At 43.0% G+C, this 19,596-nt stretch overlaps 1 protein-coding gene across 1 annotated transcript in view; it reads right to left on the bottom strand.

Annotated features, from left to right (window-relative positions):
• The window catches only part of cyyr1 (cysteine and tyrosine-rich 1), a 42,208-nt gene extending 27,016 nt beyond the window's left edge, over positions 1-15,192 (bottom strand). The window contains 2 exon segments of the mRNA NM_001016493.2: positions 1,262-1,364; positions 14,978-15,192. Of these exon segments, the coding sequence (NP_001016493.1) occupies positions 1,262-1,364; positions 14,978-15,044 (170 nt within the window). The 5' untranslated portion in view covers positions 15,045-15,192.
• Between the last annotated feature and the right edge of the window lie 4,404 nt (positions 15,193-19,596).

The following is a 19,596-nucleotide window of genomic DNA, read 5'->3' as shown; positions in this document are numbered from 1 at the left end:
ATTAACAAATTAATGAGCGCCTGTCGGATGGGGAATTACGTGCAGTAGCGCGGACTGTGTCCGAAATGTCACAAATACACACCAAGAACGGAAAATGCAAATACGTTAAGGCTGAGGGCAGGCTTGGTCTGTACCCTGTGATCCCAGCACTGAAATGCTGTATAAAGACAGGGGGTTTCTATTAGCATTACAAATGAGCCGCAACGGAATTGGCTTTACATTTGCTTTGCACTGTATTTTGTATATACACTCATGCACAATGTACAGGTATGGGACCCCTTATCCAGAATGCTCTGGAGCGGGGGTTTCCCGGATAAGGGGTCTTTTCATAATTCAGATCTCCTACCTTAAGTCTGCTAATAAAATCATTTAACCATGAAATAAACCCAATAGGGCTGTTCTGCCCCCAATAAGGGGTAATTATATCTTAGTTGGGATCAAGTACAGGTACTGTTTTATTATTACAGAGAAAAGGGAATCATTTAACCATTAAATAAACCCAATAGGGCTGTTCTGCCCCAATAAGGGGTAATTATATCTTAGTTGGGATCAAGTACAAGGTACTGTTTTATTATTAGAGAGAAAAAAGAAACCATTTTATGGGAGATGGCCTTTCCGTAATTCGGAACTTTCTGGATAATGGGTTTTCGCTTAAGGGGTCCGATACCTGTATATTCATAAGATGAAAATACATGTATAAACCCCCCACCCTCACTCATTTGTTCTACATCTCCTGGTTCATTTCCTCTAATCCCTTTATTCTACTTTCAATGGGTTATCAGACTTTTTTGGTTCAAATCCCCTTGGAGGACCAGACCCTCAGCTCATAGTTTCAAGAATATTTAGGAAAGCAGATTGAGTGTTCACTCCAAACACTGCTGTAATGGACCTTCATGCTGGAGTTCCAGTGGTATCAAGGAGAGCAGATAGGCATTCTACCTAAATATATGCCCAACTTGCCTACTGTCTTAGGTTTCATTCAAGATATTGTTCTCATGGACCTTCAAGCTGCAATTCCAAAATATCAAGGAGAGCAGATGGGCTTTCTACCCAAATATGTCCCCAACTGGCCTTCATTCTGGGCCCCAAAAGTCCCCCTAAGGCAGCCAACTTCATGCTCCTCTACAGTGAGTGGACTTTATTCTTCTTAGAAAAGAAAAATGCAAGTGTTGATTTACTCATGTCTTTGGGCAAGTTATGGATTCTTTATATTTCTATATGATTTAATATTGTGTCTAATTAGAGAGCAGATTGTACTTACGAGAGGACATTGCCAATGTAGGCATAGTATGAGCAGCAATATGGCGGCGTTCCATCGCAGCAGTACGACTTGCAGTCAGCTTCACAATAGGCCAGGCAAAAGTCTAAAAAAAAAAATCACAAACACAAGATTTAGTCAGCAAGTTGTAGAACCATGGACTCTACAGTCCTGATGACAGACAAAGAACTGAACCGTAGCGATGAGCATGGCGAGCAGACGTCAGAGGAACCAGGTGCAACTGCAAGCTGCCTAACATAATACACGGACATTGGCTCCCTGGTACAGTTTCAAGGATAAACAAAACACAATTGCAGTTCTGACCCCTTGGGTTCATTTACAAAAACATAGGAAAAGAACTGGATCCGAGAATGGGCACAGAACATTTCTTTAATAAACAAGCCTGCACGTTGGACATGGCGCATTTATGTAACTGTTCTGGTGGTGGCCCCAGGCTTTTGTCCAGGACAGTTCCTATAACCTTGTGGCAGTGAAAGGTCACACTGTATTATGGAACAAACACTTATGGATATTAGCGTGTTCCTGATGCTAGCAGGGGGTGGAGTGGGAATGTAGAAAAGGCTGGCAAAGTCTTATGGTATCCCTGTGTACATAGCAAAACTATGCTGGAGCATTCCATTACCAGCCACATTCAACTGCCCGTATCTCAATGGAATACACTATATTCGCTCTATATGAATAGGGGAACACCTATGTGATGGGCAGGGTGCAAGGTGCAAAACATATGGCAGAATTTCCCTGATTTTTCCCCTTAGTAAATGACCCTCAGTGTGTATTAGTAAGCCTTACATTCCTGCACATTCTTTAGCTTATTTTAGGGACATTTTATTTTAAAGCATCATTGCTGCCCAGAAAAAATACTGGGCAAAATAAAAGCACTACAAAAAGGAAAAAAAGAACTGCCGAGGGCCCTGCTTATTAGACTCTACCATCTAGACGTGTTGCTTGTTGCTGCTGGCTAAATATAATTGGACCTCATTAGTCACAAGAGCCAGATGTAACTTATTATGGATAATTATAGCCGCACTATGTTATGGACAAAGCAATGATACTTCTATTTCTTGTTCCGATCTAAAACTTCCTTGGTTTGTGCCAACTGAAGTCTGTTTTTGTAAAGTGAAGGTGTGATGGTCAGTGTGGCATATGTTTGTATATGGAGAATGAGGCTTGTAAGCAGCAAGAAAAACAGAAAAAGAACCCAGTGTCTAACCTTCCTGGTCCAGTCAGACTCCATATCACTTTCTTTTTAATGCAGTGTATGAGTGTTACTGAATCCAGGAGGAGCCATGAGTGTACCAACCCTTTCTGCTTTTCATCATTGGCCTCCTTAACTTCTATTTCCCTATAGCCCAAAACCCACTCAGTCTACACCAGTTAACTGGATATATTTGTGCCTTTTCTTGGTGGGCTGAGTGAGGGCGAGAGAAATGGTCTACTCAGAAGTTTGAGGAGCAGATATTTTCCTGATTTTGCAATGCTGCTAAATCTATTTGGCCCTCAGATCAGAACAGAAGCCTATACAGATCCATTGGATTGGCCCATTAATGACATATTGTGCGTCCTCAGCCAACAATATTTTAAAACGTGCCTGAGAGATGTCTGGCCAGGGCTTGTTTGGGTAGTACATGTTTATACACGTGTCAGTAATCTGTGCACTTGTTCTGGAATGGCCAAGCTGGCAGCCAATGTTGCCCCAAGTATGGATATACATTTCCCCATTCTCTATGACTATGGGTAAGATTTATCAAAATGTGAGATTAGAGCTCACCACAGAAATATTCACCCACTTTCTATTCATTCTTTTGGGATTTTTGAGAAGTGTATTTATCAAATGGTAAATGGTAACTTTCCCCCACTGTTAAATACTCTTCTTGAAATCCAATAGGAATTAATAGAAAGTGGGTGAATATTTCTGTGGTGAGCTTTAATCTCACATTTTCATAAATCTGCCCCTATATGATGACTAAAGTGTTCTGCTTCTTTATTTTATGTAAAGTCAATTTTCCTTTATGTAAAATCCAACTTTTACTCTTCTATTAGAGCCAGAAGAGCTACAGATAAGATTTTGTTTTCCATAAGCCCCAACCTGCAGAATGAAACTGTTATAACTCTTTACTGTAGTCAATTACAAATGTAATTATTGGCGCTAATAGTCAAGTCGTCTTCAGCAAACTGGATAAAAAGGCCGCCACTGAATTGTACCGATGTAAAACATCACCCATTAATAAACTACATGGTAAAACATATTCATTAAATCAGCTTTATAATCAGAGTGCCCAATATCGCTCCTATAAACTGGGTTAATGTCCCACAACGGCAGAGGGTAGTGAGAAGGGTAATGTAATTGTTCTGTAACCAAATAATACAGCCAGGCTGCAACTCAACAACGCCAGCTATTTGGGGTTTTATTGCAGCAGTATTAAAAAGAAAAAGGCTTTTAATTATTGCACATTTCTGTTATATGAACCAAGGTTAATTGAAAATGACTGTATAAAAAAATCTGCAGAACTTAAGATGGGATGCAGTTCTGTGTTCATTCTCAATAAAGCCCAGTTCAGCTGTTGTCACAAGGATGCAAGAAAAACTTTTGGTCAAACAAGACGGTGTTGGAGTCATCAGCAACTTGTGTGGTTCTTATCAGGGGACCCAAACTATACCAGGGCATCAGCTTCTCGACCCACAAATGGCTTGATGCACTTCCTCCTCCTTGATTTGTATTGTATGAGAACATTTACTGCAATTAAGTGACCTAGAACAGCATCTGGACCCATGTTTGGCTCCCAATGCATAGGCTAGCTTTAATTGCCTCCTGATTAATGGTTGCCAGACTGATCACAACTTTTATTGCCTGTTGTATGTAACTCATAACCGGTGACCAACTAGTAATCCACACAAGTATGGTGGAAACATAGATTCCTGGCTGCTAGGCAGATTATTTGCCTATGTGTCTGCCTGGTTTTAGTGTTTTCCTGGTGTGTCATGCTGTGTTGGAACCCTAGGAAACAAGTGTAACCTGAAACTCAGTACCATCCCTATTATACAAATGGTGGGGCACTGGGAAAAAAGCTGGTGGGCTCCACCGACCCAGACCCAATGCCCGTAGGCTGATCTCCCTCCCCCGAAGCACCAAAGATAAGCAGGGACGGCTCCTGGAGGGATATGGAGCCATGGCGGGGGCCCCTGGGGTTGCAGTCCCAGTGGTACCTGCATGGCCCAGGCCGACACTGTTCATGGATCATTGTAGAAGTCTCCATGTATTTGTACATTTTTGACATTCACAAAACAGGCAGCAGAGTGTGAGAAATGCAGGGAGGTGTGAAGGAAACGTACAAAATCCCATATTATGTCAGGACTGGAACATAAGGGTCTCACCAGCGAGGACACCCACCGGGGTACAATTCAGAGCTGCACATTTGCTTTATAAGAGAAAAGGCAGATGAAATCTACATATGCGGAATTTTCAAGGAAGCCCATTTGTTTTGTTAGATGTTTACCACACATTTTAATTTGCCCCATGGGGATTCCCCTTTGACACCTCTAGCTTGCTAATATGGTTTCCATATGTCTCTTATAATGAGCTCTGTCCTGAGCTGGCCCCAAGGGTCCGCAGGCAAAGGGCTCTCACAGGGAACCATTAACATGTTATTGATATTTAATCAAGCCTCACCCGTGGCAACTAAAAGATCCATTCCCCATTCAGCCTCACTGACAGTGCAGTATTTCATCCCAATTCATTCATTGACTCCATCTGGTTGGGAGGCCCCATCCCATGCTATGAGAATCAGGAATTGCTGCAGTTCTGGGTAACTACGGCTCTCCCATTCATCTCTATGGAGTTACGTGGACTTCGGAAGTACGTCTGAATTCCATGCAACTAGTAGGCGATCAACTATGGCTCTCCATTAACCTCTATGGAGTCACATGGACGTGCCTCAGAATTCCATGCAACTAGTAGGAGATTCTACAAATAAACCACTTTACTCTGAGAGAAATGGAGGTAACTGCACCATCTCAAATGCTCACAAGTGTTAGCTGGTTCTAGTACTTACTGTACATCGGGGCGGCCCAACCAAAAACCCCAAGCATATAGAGAGTCTGGAAGTTGTAGGATATGAACTGCTAGATGGGTTGCAGATTATATGTATCTTTTTTGACATCATTTAACCCTTCTGACTGAGGCCCTTTATCATCCATGTTTCTCTGTTTTATATCCCTGGCCCGGCCATGATGCACGCAGTCGATACTATAGTTATGCTATATTATTTAAAAATCATTGCTGAAATACATGTACAGCATAGCAGAATCATTGCCTGCTGTAAAAATATATTAGAAGTCACGTCTGATTTCCATGATCGTATAAAAGTACAACTGTGCAGGACGAGTGCTTTTATACAGGTCGTGGAACTCCCAGGTAGCTCCTAATATCATATTATACAACATGGCACACATAAAAAGGTCATTCACAAAGACCCCAGACAGTCCATAAGCACTAAAGGCCGCTAAAGAGCACCCCCTAGGGCTCATGCAGAGAGCCCTTATCTATGGGGTCTGGCTTCAGTATACAAAGGCCAGGTGGTAAGTATAGGGCCCCATTGTGGCCTGCACCCCGCTCAGGACAGAGGAGTAAGCTTGCCCCCACCCCCCAGCCCGCCCCACATGAATACATGGAGACCTGCGGCCATTCATCTATATGCAAGGCAGGGAGCAAAGAGTAAAATACCATTGCATCATTTTGCACCTTGCTCCTTGCCTTGCACATAGTAAATGCCCCCTTTAATGTTCATAATGCACAAGTTTGAATGAGTCATGTGACAAGTGACATCACTAAGTAACAATGATAGCCGGCGACATCATTAAGTAGCATTTATACAAATCCACCATACAATATTGTGTATTATGACCATGGGCTGGCTAGATACGTGCAGATACAGGTATGTGTTTTTGTCACAACCGGCCAGATAAGGAGAGAAGAAAAATTCATGGGCGAGATGCACCAAGAACAACACTGGGAGTCGGAACATTTCTGAATGACGCAAACAATGGCCCAAACTGATCCTTCACTTCCCCAATGTGCAGCTGGTTTCCAGCTACTGACAGGCAAGATATGGAAAATGCTGCCATTCAATACACAGGGCCACGCACATTGTCTCTACAGAGCCATAAAGATAAAATACCGAGAACTGACAGGTCCTTTATCAGCTGGAAGCAGCCTGCTGCCATTAAACTACTATTCCCATAATGCACAGCAAGTTACAGGAATACCAGCACAAGCAGATTCATGGGCCACACTCCCAAACATGCTCGTCACTATTGCAGCCCAATATGGAATACCCAGGGTTTATAGAAAGCCTCCTCTTTCTAATTATATCCGCTGGGATTAGATATTTGTGCCAGAGACACAAACGGGAGCTTATGAAGGCAAAGCTAAAACAACAAACACACTGTTCTCTTTAGAAAAACATATTTATTTTGGCACCTACTCATCCCAAGGAAGCGCTAGTGAAGGCACAGCTACGGTAACGGTGTTGGCGTTTGTGCGAGGGAAGGAACAAATGGTTAGTGTGTATCTTATGGGAGAACTACTGTGGCATTTTCTCTATTTTAGTCTAAAACAACACTGGCAGCCAAATGAATCCTACTTAGAAGTGTATCTTTCATTTGCTTAACCTTTTACAGTTATGGGCAGGGGATAGAAGTTGCACCTAGTTATAAGGATAAAAACCCAATAATGGAGAGCCTGTGTCTAGTTGAAGTCCATGATGAAATCCTCCAGATGCTACAGCTCTCAGCATCTCAGCTATGGGGGGCCCAGTAATGTTCATAAAGAGAGATTATGTCTGCTGTCTATGGAGAGATTATAGACACGTTGAAGTCAAACATGAAGTTCTCCAGATGCTACAGCTTCCAGCATCTCAGCTATGGGGGGTGGAGAAATGGTCATAAGGAGAGATTAAGTCTGCTGTCTATGGAGAGATTATAGACAAGCTGAAGTCAAACATGAGGTCCTCCTGATGCTACAGCTTCCAACATCTCAGCTATGGAGGGTGAAGTAATGGTCATAAAGAGAGATTATGTCTGCTGTCTATGGTAAGATTATAGACAAGTTGAAGTCAAACATGAAGTTCTCCAGATGCTACAGCTCTCAGCATCTCGGCTGTGGGGGGCCAAGTAATGGTCATAAAAAGAGCTTATCGCAGCTGTCTATGGAGAGATTATAGACAAGTTGAAGTCTAATATGAGGTCCTCCAGATGTTACAACTGTCAGCATCTCAGCTATGGGGAGCCCAGTAATAGTTATAAAGACAGCTATGTCTGTTGTCTATGGAGAGATTATAGAAGTCCAACATGATGTGCTCCTGATACTACAGCTCCCAGCATCTCAGCTGTGGGGGCCCAGTAATGGTCCTAAAGAGGGTTTACCTCTGCTGTCTATGGAAAGAGTATAGACAAGTTGAAGTCCAACATGAGGTCCTCCAGATACCACAGCTCTCAGTATCTCAGTTGTGGGATGTTCTGGATGACCTGATAGATATTGGACCCTTTTACATGATATTGGACCCTTTTACATATATGGATGGATTGTAGGTTACATATTAAATACAAATCCTCTTTATTTAGAGAATGTCATCATTCATTGCTATCAGCAGTGCTGATTGGCCATATGGTTGATAGGATTTCCACTGCCATTAGCCCCATGACTTAATGAAAGCATCCAGTTGGGTTATACTGGGAACCAGCGGTAGCCTGTAGGGGCAATAACAGGCGGGTGTAATGCCCAGTCATGGCACAAACTAGGGATGAAAAGCATATAAAAATAGACATGTCCTGTGCAGCTATTGGTGGGGTACAGGGAGTTGTAGTTTCACAGGAGCTGGAGGACTGCAGTATGGATAGGAATGAAAATATCTAGCAATGATCCCTCTGCCCAATGTTCACATGAACCCCCCATTTCTTACATTGAATATCATTGCTAGAGGGGCTAATTTCTCTGCCATACATTTCTCTGTTTTCCCCACCTGCAAATGCCTTTAACTGTGTGAGTAAAGGACTCATTTATTAACACTGGGTAAATTTGCACCATTCCAGTAGCCCCCAGCAACCAATCAGCAGTGAGTTGCACGTTACACAATAAAAGTAAATAAATGGTTGGTTGCTATGGGTTAGTAAAGTACAAAATGCTCTTTCTATAAACCCTGTATTAGAGCCATGAGTGTCAGCTGTGCGTCGAGATGCTTAATCCTTTCCTATACACAAGAGCCTTTTTGGCTTTGGCAGTGAATCCCCATTCCAGGTAGGTTTTATATTTTAAGTTGAACTGCCCACCAATTTATTATTTTTATTTTTCATTTATTAGTAATTTAATATTTTGCTGCTCGCCAGCCGCTGGAAGGCAGGTTATTTAAGAGGCTTGGCTTTGATTGTTATTGAATCTGCTATGACAACCTTTGATGTAGTATCACAGCCTGGCTAAGCCGATGCCTCTAAATTACTCTCTGCCCTAGGTAAGGTTACAATTAATGCCAATAGAAAGGTTCCTTGCAAATAGGTTTCGGGGTTATAAAACTGTATTTATCACCGCTACTCTCAGCTCATATTAAATCACCGTGGCACACATTCCTTTGTTACAGATGGTTACCCTGCAAGATATGTCCCTGTCACTACAAGGTATGTTTAATTAAGAAATCGGATGTTTTATTTGGGCTATAACCAAGGAGATTTAATATGGCCAAGACATTAACATTCATAAATAAATATTAGCCCAGTGTGCATTGCCCAGGGGCAACTTATACAGTAACTCTTATCATCATCATCATCAATGCTTATTATTTAACCTTAATAGTGCATTGGTATTAGAGGTTTATTTACAAAAAAATCCCAATACAGGTAAGGGACCCATTATCTAGAATGCTCGGGACCTGGGGGTTTCTGGATAAGGGATCTTTCCGTAATTTGGATCTCCATACCCAAAAAGATTATTTAAACATTAATAAACCCAATAGGGCTGTTCTGCCCCCAATAAGGGGTAATTATATCTTAGTTGGGATCAAGTACAGGTACTGTTTTATTATTACAGAGAAAAGGGAATCATTTAACCATTAAATAAACCCAATAGGGCTGTTCTGCCCCCAATAAGGGGTAATTATATCTTAGTTGGGATTAAGTACAGGTACTGTTTTATTATTACAGAGAAAAGGGAATCATTTAACCATTAAATAAACCCAATAGGGCTGTTCTGCCCCCAATAAGGGGTAATTATATCTTAGTTGGGATCAAGTACAGGTACTGTTTTATTATTACAGAGAAAAGGGAATCATTTAACCATTAAATAAACCCAATAGGGCTGTTCTGCCCCCAATAAGGGGTAATTATATCTTAGTTGGGATCAAGTACAGGTACTGTTTTATTATTACAGAGAAAAAGGGAATCGTCTTTAAAAATTAGAATTATTTGCTTATAATGGAGTCTATGGGAGATGGCCTTCCCGTAATTTGGAACTTTCTGGATAACGGGTTTCCGGATAACGGATCTTATACCTGTACTGATAATTATTAGTACATATCATACGCAGGCATGCAGAACATACTGATTCTGGACCCGCTATTGCTATTGGTGCTGGGGGTTATGTGGGTCCTTCCAAGGTCCCCCTGGATAGGTAGTAATACATATGCATTGGGAGTTTACCAGAATTGTTCTAATCATTTTTGTTATTATTTGTAGTTTTTTTAGTTATTTCACTCTCCAGTTTGGAGCTATCTGGTTGCTAGGAACCATATTACCTTAGCAACCAGGGAGTGGTTTGAATGAGAGACTGGTATATGAACAGGAGAGGACCTTAGTTGAAAAATAAGGTATAAAAAGTAATAATAATAAAATTGTGGCCTTGCAGAGCCATAATTTTTTCATGCTGACCCCCATTTAAAAGCTGGAAAGAGGGAAGAAGGAGGCAAATAATTAAAAAAAACTGTAAATAATAAAGACTAATTGAAAAGTTGCTTAGAATTGGCCATTCTATTACATACTAAAAGTTATATATATTGCACAGAAAAGATATCGCACTCACAGGTCTTAGTTGAAGGAAAAAACGATGATTTATTTCCACAGCATACAACTGACGTTTCGGCTGCCTCCGCAGCCTTTCTCAAAGTGAACAACCAGTCAAATCCCATCCACCATTTAAACCTACTATATATATATAACAAAAGTTATATATATATATTTATATCAGCATCCAATGAGCGGATGACAGGGTCATTGTGAATGCCCTGCTCTTTGGAAGCCAAGGAAAGTTCCATCTAAATGTCTTCAGTCGGCTTCCTTTTTCCGTAGACTAAGTACCACTGGTTATCTGGAAAAGACTTCCCAAGCAGGTTCACACCGAGAATTCACTGAACCATAAACATATGTGACTTGGCGCCCGGGGATGTTTGGAAATGTTGAGAGGAAGTGTCCCCCTTGACCTTCCCATTCCTGAACGACCTGCAGAGGTTAATGATGTTCTCGAGTCCTTCCTGCTTTAGGAAAAACACTTTCTGCCTAGTTACCCTGGGCCCATTGGTACCACGATGACAGCCAAGGGCGTACCCAGCCACTGCTGAACTGTAGGTGCCCTAGCTCTCACACCTTGGGGAAGAAGTGTTTCTCACAAATATACTTGTTCCTTTGTTAAGACCATTAATCCCCGACCAGTGGCTCAGGGGCAACATGTTGCTCCCCAACCCCTTGGATGTTGCTCTCAGTGCCCCCAAACCAGGGAGTTATTTTTGAATTCCTGACTTGGGGGCAAGTTTTGGTTGAATAAAAACAAGATTTCCTACCAAATAAAGACTCTGTAAGCTGATAGTGTGCATAGAGGCTGCCTAATAGCCAATCCCAGCCCTTATTTGGCACCTCCATGAACTTTTATGGTGCTTGTGTTGCTCCCCAAGTCTTTTTACATTTGGCTGTGACTCACGAGTAAGAAAGGTTGGGGATCCCTGGTCAAGACCATCACCATCACCATCTCTTTACCAGTTATGCCCAACATACTGCCCTTTCAGTGCCCATAGTCATAATAGCCATAATGCTGTCAGGGGTAGGTCAACAACATGTGTAGGGCCAAGCAAGACAGATCTGTCCACTTTAAAGGAACAGTAACACCAAAAATTTAAAGAGTTTTAAAGTAAATTAAATATAATGTAGTGTTGCCCTGCACTGGTAAAACTGGTGTGCTTGCTACAGTAACACTACTATAGTTTATATAAATAAGCTGCTGTGTAGCCACGGGGGCAGCCATTCAAGCTGGAAAAAAGGAGAAAAGGCACAGGTTACATAGCAGATAATGGATAAGCTCTGTAGAATACAATAGTGTTTTATCTGTTATCTGCTAAGTGCCTGTACCTTTTCTCCTTTGAATGGCTGCCCCCATGGCTACACAGCTGCATTCTTTATATAAACCATAGTAGTGTTTCTGAGGCAAACACCCCAGCTGTACCAGTGCAGGGCAGCAGTACATTATATTGGTTATTTTGGAGTGAATAAACACTCCTGAACCCAGCGCTTCTTGATAAGGAATCCGTGTATGTGAATCTTCAATGTAGTGAAAGGTCAATGCTGCTTCCTCCTGATGTCAGCTCCCCTTAGGATGAGCCTCAAAGTATATGTGGAGTAATGTAGATGGAAGCGCATAAAAATAAAAATAAGATATATAGTGCAGATCAATATAATAAAGGAATACCAAAAATTAATTAAGAGGGTGTATGCTTAATTAAAACACCAATGCTTAGGTAAAGTGACCCCAATACCATAGACTAATGTAGAGTCTATATCTGCTCACCAGAACAACTTATAGAGAAAGCATGTAGAATCATCCCAACCGGACATTGATAGAAGGGGGATCCAATCAAATGTAGTAGAAGTGTAAAAGCATGGAACCGAAGTATCAAATGTTAGCTCAACGCGTTTCGCGTGCTGACTGCACGCTTCCTCAGGAGCAAAAAAAAAAAAAAAAAAAAAAAAAAAGCGTGCAGTCCTGAGGAAGCGTGCAGTCAGCACGCGAAACGCGTTGAGCTAACATTTGATACTTCGGTTCCATGCTTTTACACTTCTACTACATTTGATTGGATCCCCCTTCTATCAATGTCCGGTTGGGATGATTCTACATGCTTTCTCTATAAGTTGTTCTGGTGAGCAGATATAGACTCTACATTAGTCTATGGTATTGGGGTCACTTTACCTAAGCATTGGTGTTTTAATTAAGCATACACCCTCTTAATTAATTTTTGGTATTCCTTTATTATATTGATCTGCACTATATATCTTATTTTTATTTTTATGCGCTTCCATCTACATTACTCCACAAGTACATTATATTGGAATTTCTTTTATACACTTGAATTTTTTGGTGTTACTATTCCTTTAAGATGGCAAGATCTAAATGATCATCACTGAAACCACCAGGATGGTGCCCAATAAAAGGGGGGCTTCACCTTTAGGTTGACTAGTCTGTTATAGAACTCCCTATTGTTATAATTTGAAGATTCAAACTGGGGCCAACATTTTGGTAAACTGACTTTTTCTACTACTATATATTGAAATTGCTAATTAATTAGGGCCCCTATGGGCCTTCTACACTCCCGGGCCCCCCCAGCAGGCTCTGCTTCCTCTTTACTTACACCCCAGGTTAGAAACTTTTTAGCTGCTCTTCATTATTGATAATTTTTAAATTATCTTCCTTTCTTTTCTGCCTCTTTCTAGATTTCCCATTGGGGTGATGGACCCTGGCAGCCAAAGACTACTGCTCCATGAGGCTGCAATGTTATTGTTCTAGGTATTTTGTATATGTATTACTTATCTTTCAGTTCAGGTCCTCTGCTATTCATATTCCATTCTCACTTAAACTGATGTCTGGTTGCTAGGTCAAATTGAACCCTAGCAACCAGATAGCCGCTGAACAAAAAGCTAAATAACTAAAAAAAAAACACTAAAAAAAATGAAAACAAATAGCAAATTGTCCAAAAATATTGCTGATTACACCATACTAACAGTTTGTTTAAAGATGAACTTAATTGCATAAAAATACAGTCAGACGTTAATCCCAAGAACCCAACTTGGCACATGAATCGTAGATGTGTCAGAACTGCTGGGCAATGGTTCCACGTAAATGCAAGAGAAGCATGACTGCCCACTGTGCCCAGGGGGGCTCACACTAGTAGATGGTATTTGGGGGGGGCAGACTAAAGGTCTGTTTGGATAGATTTAAAGACCACTGGTTTATTCTGTCTTTGACCAATATGCTACAGCGTGTGTGAGCATTATACCCAATGTATGTGCTATATTAAGCATTTCCTTGCACTTATTCCCTCCCCCCCCATTGACTGACACAGTAGAAGAGACAGAAGGTTGCACTGTGCTAAGAAGGGGGTCCCATAATCAAACAGTAGTACTGACATCCCCTTATCCATAAAACTCTCTTATACCCAATATCTTAAACATACAGACTACAGAGACTTCATAGAGTTCTAATACTGTATAACCAAGCCAAGGCAGTGGTATTGGGGGGGAAGGTATTTTCCTCTACACATCCCACTTCCTGTTGTACATCAACTTAATGACACAACAGGGAGCCACTATCTATTTGCATAAAGCCAAGCACGGATGATTAGTTAGCCCCGGGGGCAGTGTGTGGCAAAGCAAAGGCAACTTCCCAATATACATTTATGATGTATTTTTTTAGTGGTTTCTGCACTGCTGGTTCTGACTAGTCAAAAGTAGCAGGTCCGAAAGCCCCGCCATTCATATCATGTGCAGAGGGGCTGGCACTTTTTCTCATCCCCAAACTGGGAAGCTGACAAGCAGCACATGGCTATGAGTCTTCCACAGGACCCCAACGCATTTTGCTTTTCATCTGCTCAGCTTGTATGCCCCGCACTTAATTACCATGTATGTAACAGTATCTTTTGCACACTCCAGACATCCACAGCCTCTGTGCTAGTTCATTTGCACACTCACTGCTGTCCTTGCACACTTACAAGCCCAACACTCTGCACTTGGGCACTAGTCTCTGAAACTTTTATCATGAAGCATAGAGGCGCAGAGGCTTATGTGTGCACTCTACTCTCATATACGGGGCCTATTTATTATGCTGGGTAAAATTGAAATTCGCAGAAAAAATGGTGTAAAAAGCAGTGTAAAATAAATGGAGAAGTTCCCCCATCAGATTTTATGCGGTTATTTTACGAAAGTTCCGGTGGAAGAAAAACCGTGTAAAAAATTACGCCAATTTTATGCCGTTATTTACACGGCAAAGGTTGGAAATATGTGGCAAATTTTGTTGCTGTTTCTTACACAGAATAATAGTCTGCCCATTAATCACCCTTGCTAACCATGTGACCCCCATCCCCTTCTGTACAGGAACAAACAGGGAGTTGCATTTCATCAGTTCTATTAATTGCATAGTTATTTTTTTTGTAGCAGCTGTCAGCAAACATGAGCATATCTATCCATCTATCATAATGGGAGTTGCAGTTTAGCAGCATCTGGGAGCAGACAGAAATCTGGCACTTGCAGGCATATCTTTGTACTATTTACTCCATAAGCTGCCCATGTGTTACTCCACTACTGCTGACAATCTAGCATGTAATGGTGAGCAGAGGATTTGAGAGTTGTAGTTTAGCAGCAGCCCTGTTGATAAGCAATGGCAGTGAATGTGGTAGAACTGACCTGTAAATGCAGACAGCAGCAGGAGCGGCGTTAGGAGAATATCTGGATGCCCCCTTGGTGTGTCCATCCAAACTTTAATGGGAGTGAGTGCAGCTTTCCTCTGTGTGGCACCAACACTGCACCCTGCACCTTCCTGACAGCTGGATCCAATGGGCTCTCAACTTCATCAGGTTCTGGTTGCCCTGGGCTGAATCAGAACTGTGTGACCTGCCAGGCATCTAGTCCCAGGGCTTCTCCCTCCAAGTCCCCTCTTTGTTTGTGTGAATCCCCAGCTCTTTCCTCCTGTTTCCCAACAGCTTTTCCTGGTGCTTCCATTCTCAGGTTTCAGCCGCTTGGTGGGTGGCACTGGGAAGCTTTTTTTTTTTTTCTTTTTAAAGGCATAGCTCCCATTTTGCTTAGGACTCCCTGCAGACCCATTCAGTCCCATGCTAAACAGTAGCCAATGTGCTGCACCCTAGGAACTGATCTTGGATGAGATCCTTGCCCCAAATATTTCTCTAAATTGCCATAGCGCTAGGGAACAGGGACATAACAAAAAGATAAAATTATGAAAGTATGGCATGAACACTCCTAATTGTGGCACTAGGATAGGGGGCAGGGGCAAAATGTAGATTCATCTGGGCCATTTCACCTAATATCCGCTTATATCTCTTTGCTTGTAAGGCAAATACACGGAAATAGCTGCTTTGCACACATGGGTACCTCTGCTTCTCTGCCAAGGTTGGCTACATGTTTGCACCTCGGGCAACAATAAAACTATCTTGGCCAGCAACTGTATCACATAGGGGTATCCATGCAGACCTGCAGGCCAGAGCTGAACCAATCCAGACAGATATCTGACCCCCAAGATTTAAAATAGGCCCTGGCATTTCAAGTACACAAAGGCCCTTAGGCTCTTCCACCAGCTCAATGAATAGTAACTGTCTATGGCATCTTATAGCAGCCCCTCTGGCATTTGCCAGAACCCACAGATTGCCAGTCCAGGCCTGCACCCCACCCCCAGCCAGATATGGGTCAAACAGGCTGTTGTTTGGGCCCTATGAACAGGTTGGCCAATATTGGCCACATGTATGGCCAGTTTTGAATATTTGAATGTCCTTTCCACAATAGGAACTTAAAAATGGCTACTTTTTCCATGTTTTCCCATTTGCCAGAATCAAAGCTATTTACACAAAAGGACAGAACAGATGGGTCGGTCAGAATAACTCTACCGGCTATTGATTCACCTGTTCTCCTGAATGCACTCTTTGCAGGGGGGGTCCATGGGCCGGTTCAGAAGTGCAGCCGTTATAATGAAATATCATTCCAAGCCACTTTCCATAATTTAGTGTTTTAAAGGGGTTGTTTGCCCTAAAATTAACCGTTAGCATGATGTAGAGCTTGATATTCTGAGAAAAATTGCACTTGGTCTTCATTTTTAATTTTCTGTGGTTTTCAACTTATTTTGTTTTATGTTCAGCAGCTCTCCAGTTTGGAATTTCAGCAGGTATCTGGTTGCTAGGTTTCAAATTACCCTAGCAACCAGGCAGTGGATTTTAATAAAACATTGAAATATGAATGGGAGAGGGGTTTAATCGAAAGATAAATAATAAAAACAATACAATTGTAGCCTCACAGAGCAATAGTTATTGGCTGCTGGGGTCATTGACCACCATTTGAAAGCTGGAAAGAGTAACAAGAAAAAGGCAAATTATACAAAATAAAAAATGAAGCCTGGATTGATTAATTGCTAAGAACTGGCTGTTCTATAATATACCAAATGTTACTTTAAAGGTGAACTACCCCTTGAAAGTTGTTTACAAATATCATTGCTAGCTGCCTGTCTATCTATATTCTCTGCACTGCTGTCCCGACTCCTGTTGTGCACTGCTGTCCCGACTCCTGTTGTGCACTGCTGTCCCGACTCCTGTTCTGCACTGCTGTCCCAACTCCTGTTCTGCACTGCTGTCCCGACTCCTGTTCTGCACTGCTGTCCCAACTCCTGTTCTGCACTGCTGTCCCGACTCCTGTTCTGCACTGCGTTCCCAACTCCTGTTCTGCACCGCGTTCCCAACTCCTGTTCTGCACTGTGTTCCCGACTCCTGTCCTGCACTGCTGTTCTGACTTCTGTTTTGCACTGCTGTCCCGACTCCTGTTCTGCACTGTGTTCCTGACTCCTGTCCTGCACTGCTGTTCTGACTCCTGTTCAGCACTGCGTTCCTGACTCCTGTTCTGCACTGCGTTCCTGACTCCTGTCCTGCACTGCTGTTCTGACTCCTGTTTTGCACTGCTGTCCCGACTCCTGTTCTGCACTGTGTTCCTGACTCCTGTCCTGCACTGCTGTTCTGACTCCTGTTCTGCACTGCGTTCCTGACTCCTGTTCTGCACTGCGTTCCTGACTCCTGTCCTGCACTGCTGTTCTGACTCCTGTTCAACACTGCGTTCCTGACTCCTGTTCTGCACTGCGTTCCTGACTCCTGTCCTGCACTGCTGTTCTGACTCCTGTTCTGCACTGCGTTCCTGACTCCTGTTCTGCACTGTGTTCCTGACTCCTGTCCTGCACTGCTGTTCTGACTCCTGTTCTGCACTGCGTTCCTGACTCCTGTTCTGCACTGCGTTCCTGACTCCTGTCCTGCACTGCTGTTCTGACTCCTGTTTTGCACTGCTGTCCCGACACCTGTTCTGCACTGCGTTCCTGACTCCTGTCCTGCACTGCTGTTCTGACTCCTGTTTTGCACTGCTGTCCCGACACCTGTTCTGCACTGCGTTCCTGACTCCTGTTCTGCACTGCGTTCCTGACTCCTGTCCTGCACTGCTGTTCTGACTCCTGTTTTGCACTGCTGTCCCGACTCCTGTTCTGCACTGTGTTCCTGACTCCTGTCCTGCACTACTGTTCTGACTCCTGTTTTCAGCACTGCGTTCCTGACTCCTGTTCTGCACTGCGTTCCTGACTCCTGTCCTGCACTGCTGTTCTGACTCCTGTTCTGCACTGCTTTCCTGACTCCTGTTCTGCACTGTGTTCCTGACTCCTGTCCTGCACTGCTGTTCTGACTCCTGTTTTGCACTGCTGTCCCGACACCTGTTCTGCACTGCGTTCCTGACTCCTGTCCTGCACTGCTGTTCTGACTCCTGTTTTGCACTGCTGTCCCGACACCTGTTCTGCACTGCGTTCCTGACTCCTGTCCTGCACTGCGTTCCTGACTCCTGTCCTGCACTGCTGTTCTGACTCCTGTTTTGCACTGCTGTCCCGACACCTGTTCTGCACTGCGTTCCTGACTCCTGTCCTGCACTGCTGTTCTGACTCCTGTTTTGCACTGCTGTCCCGACACCTGTTCTGCACTGCGTTCCTGACTCCTGTCCTGCACTGCTGTTCTGGCTCCTGTTTTGCACTGCTGTCCCGACACCTGTTCTGCACTGCGTTCCTGACTCCTGTTCTGCACTGCGTTCCTGACTCCTGTCCTGCACTGCTGTTCTGACTCCTGTTTTGCACTGCTGTCCCGACACCTGTTCTGCACTGCGTTCCTGACTCCTGTCCTGCACTGCTGTTCTGACTCCTGTCCTGCACTGCTGTTCGGACTCCTGTAACAGTGTAACAGCAGCTGTACAGAGGACTGACTCCTGCTACATTGGTTTTAGTAATCAGAGAAGACATAGGGATGAACAAACACTGCATTCAGTGGGAATTACACTTACTAATGATTTCGGAACCATTATAAATGTGTAATGAACATAAATGGGAAAGTTGCCTAGGATGACGTTCATGCGGGACCCCCTGAAATGCTTATGGTGGTGTTTCCTTAATTCCCCCCCTGCCTGAAAGCCTCTGGGTGCTATTATTATTTTCCAGCCCCACAGTAACTGCGACTTGGGGGCAATTCGTTTGTGAACTCATTTTCCTTCACTGGGGAAAGTGTAGAAAAAAAATTGAGATGAAAGTTAAAAGGGTAATTTCGAGTGAAATGAGGCATGGGAAGAGGAAAGGCAGGGGAATTTAGATCTTATAGAGAAAGCATCAGATTCATTGCCGGAAGATTCCTTTTGATTAGGAGAATGGAAAGAAATTGTGCATCTAAAGAGGTTGCTTAATGCAGTCCCTAAGGCTATGCTCCCGCCCACGCTGCCCTCCCATTGGTTCAATGACTGGTGCCTGGGACGCTGCCGGCCTGACACGTTCTAGTTCAGCACTGAAGCACATTCCTGGGCTCCCCCACGGCTACACATGGTACAGTCTGATAAAGCCACTCCGCTATGGAAATCATCTGGGAAATGTTTCCTGAGAAGGATGAGTTTAACCAGGCAGTGAGGCAAACATGAGGGATACGTGTCCTTTATGAATGATAACATGGCTGCTTAGTTATATTGGATCTCTGGGGTGCGGCTATAGCCATTTCACAGTGGAATGAACAAAGGATGCTTTTACAAAGCTGGGCAAATTGCAAAATAAAGGTACAGGATCCGTTATCCGGAAGCCCATTATCCAGAAAGTTATCTTCCATAGACTCTATTATAAACAAATAATTCACATTTTAAAAAAATGATTCCTTTTTCTCTGTAATAATAAAACAGTACCTGTACTTGATCCCAACTAAGATATAATTACCCCTTATTGGGGGCAGAACAGCCCTATTGGGTTTATTTAA

Source organism: Xenopus tropicalis, chromosome 2 (assembly GCF_000004195.4).
Source record: "Xenopus tropicalis strain Nigerian chromosome 2, UCB_Xtro_10.0, whole genome shotgun sequence".
Taxonomy (NCBI): Eukaryota; Metazoa; Chordata; class Amphibia; order Anura; family Pipidae; genus Xenopus; species Xenopus tropicalis.
Note: the sequence above shows the minus strand (reverse complement) of the source record. Positions and strands in the feature narration are given on the sequence as shown.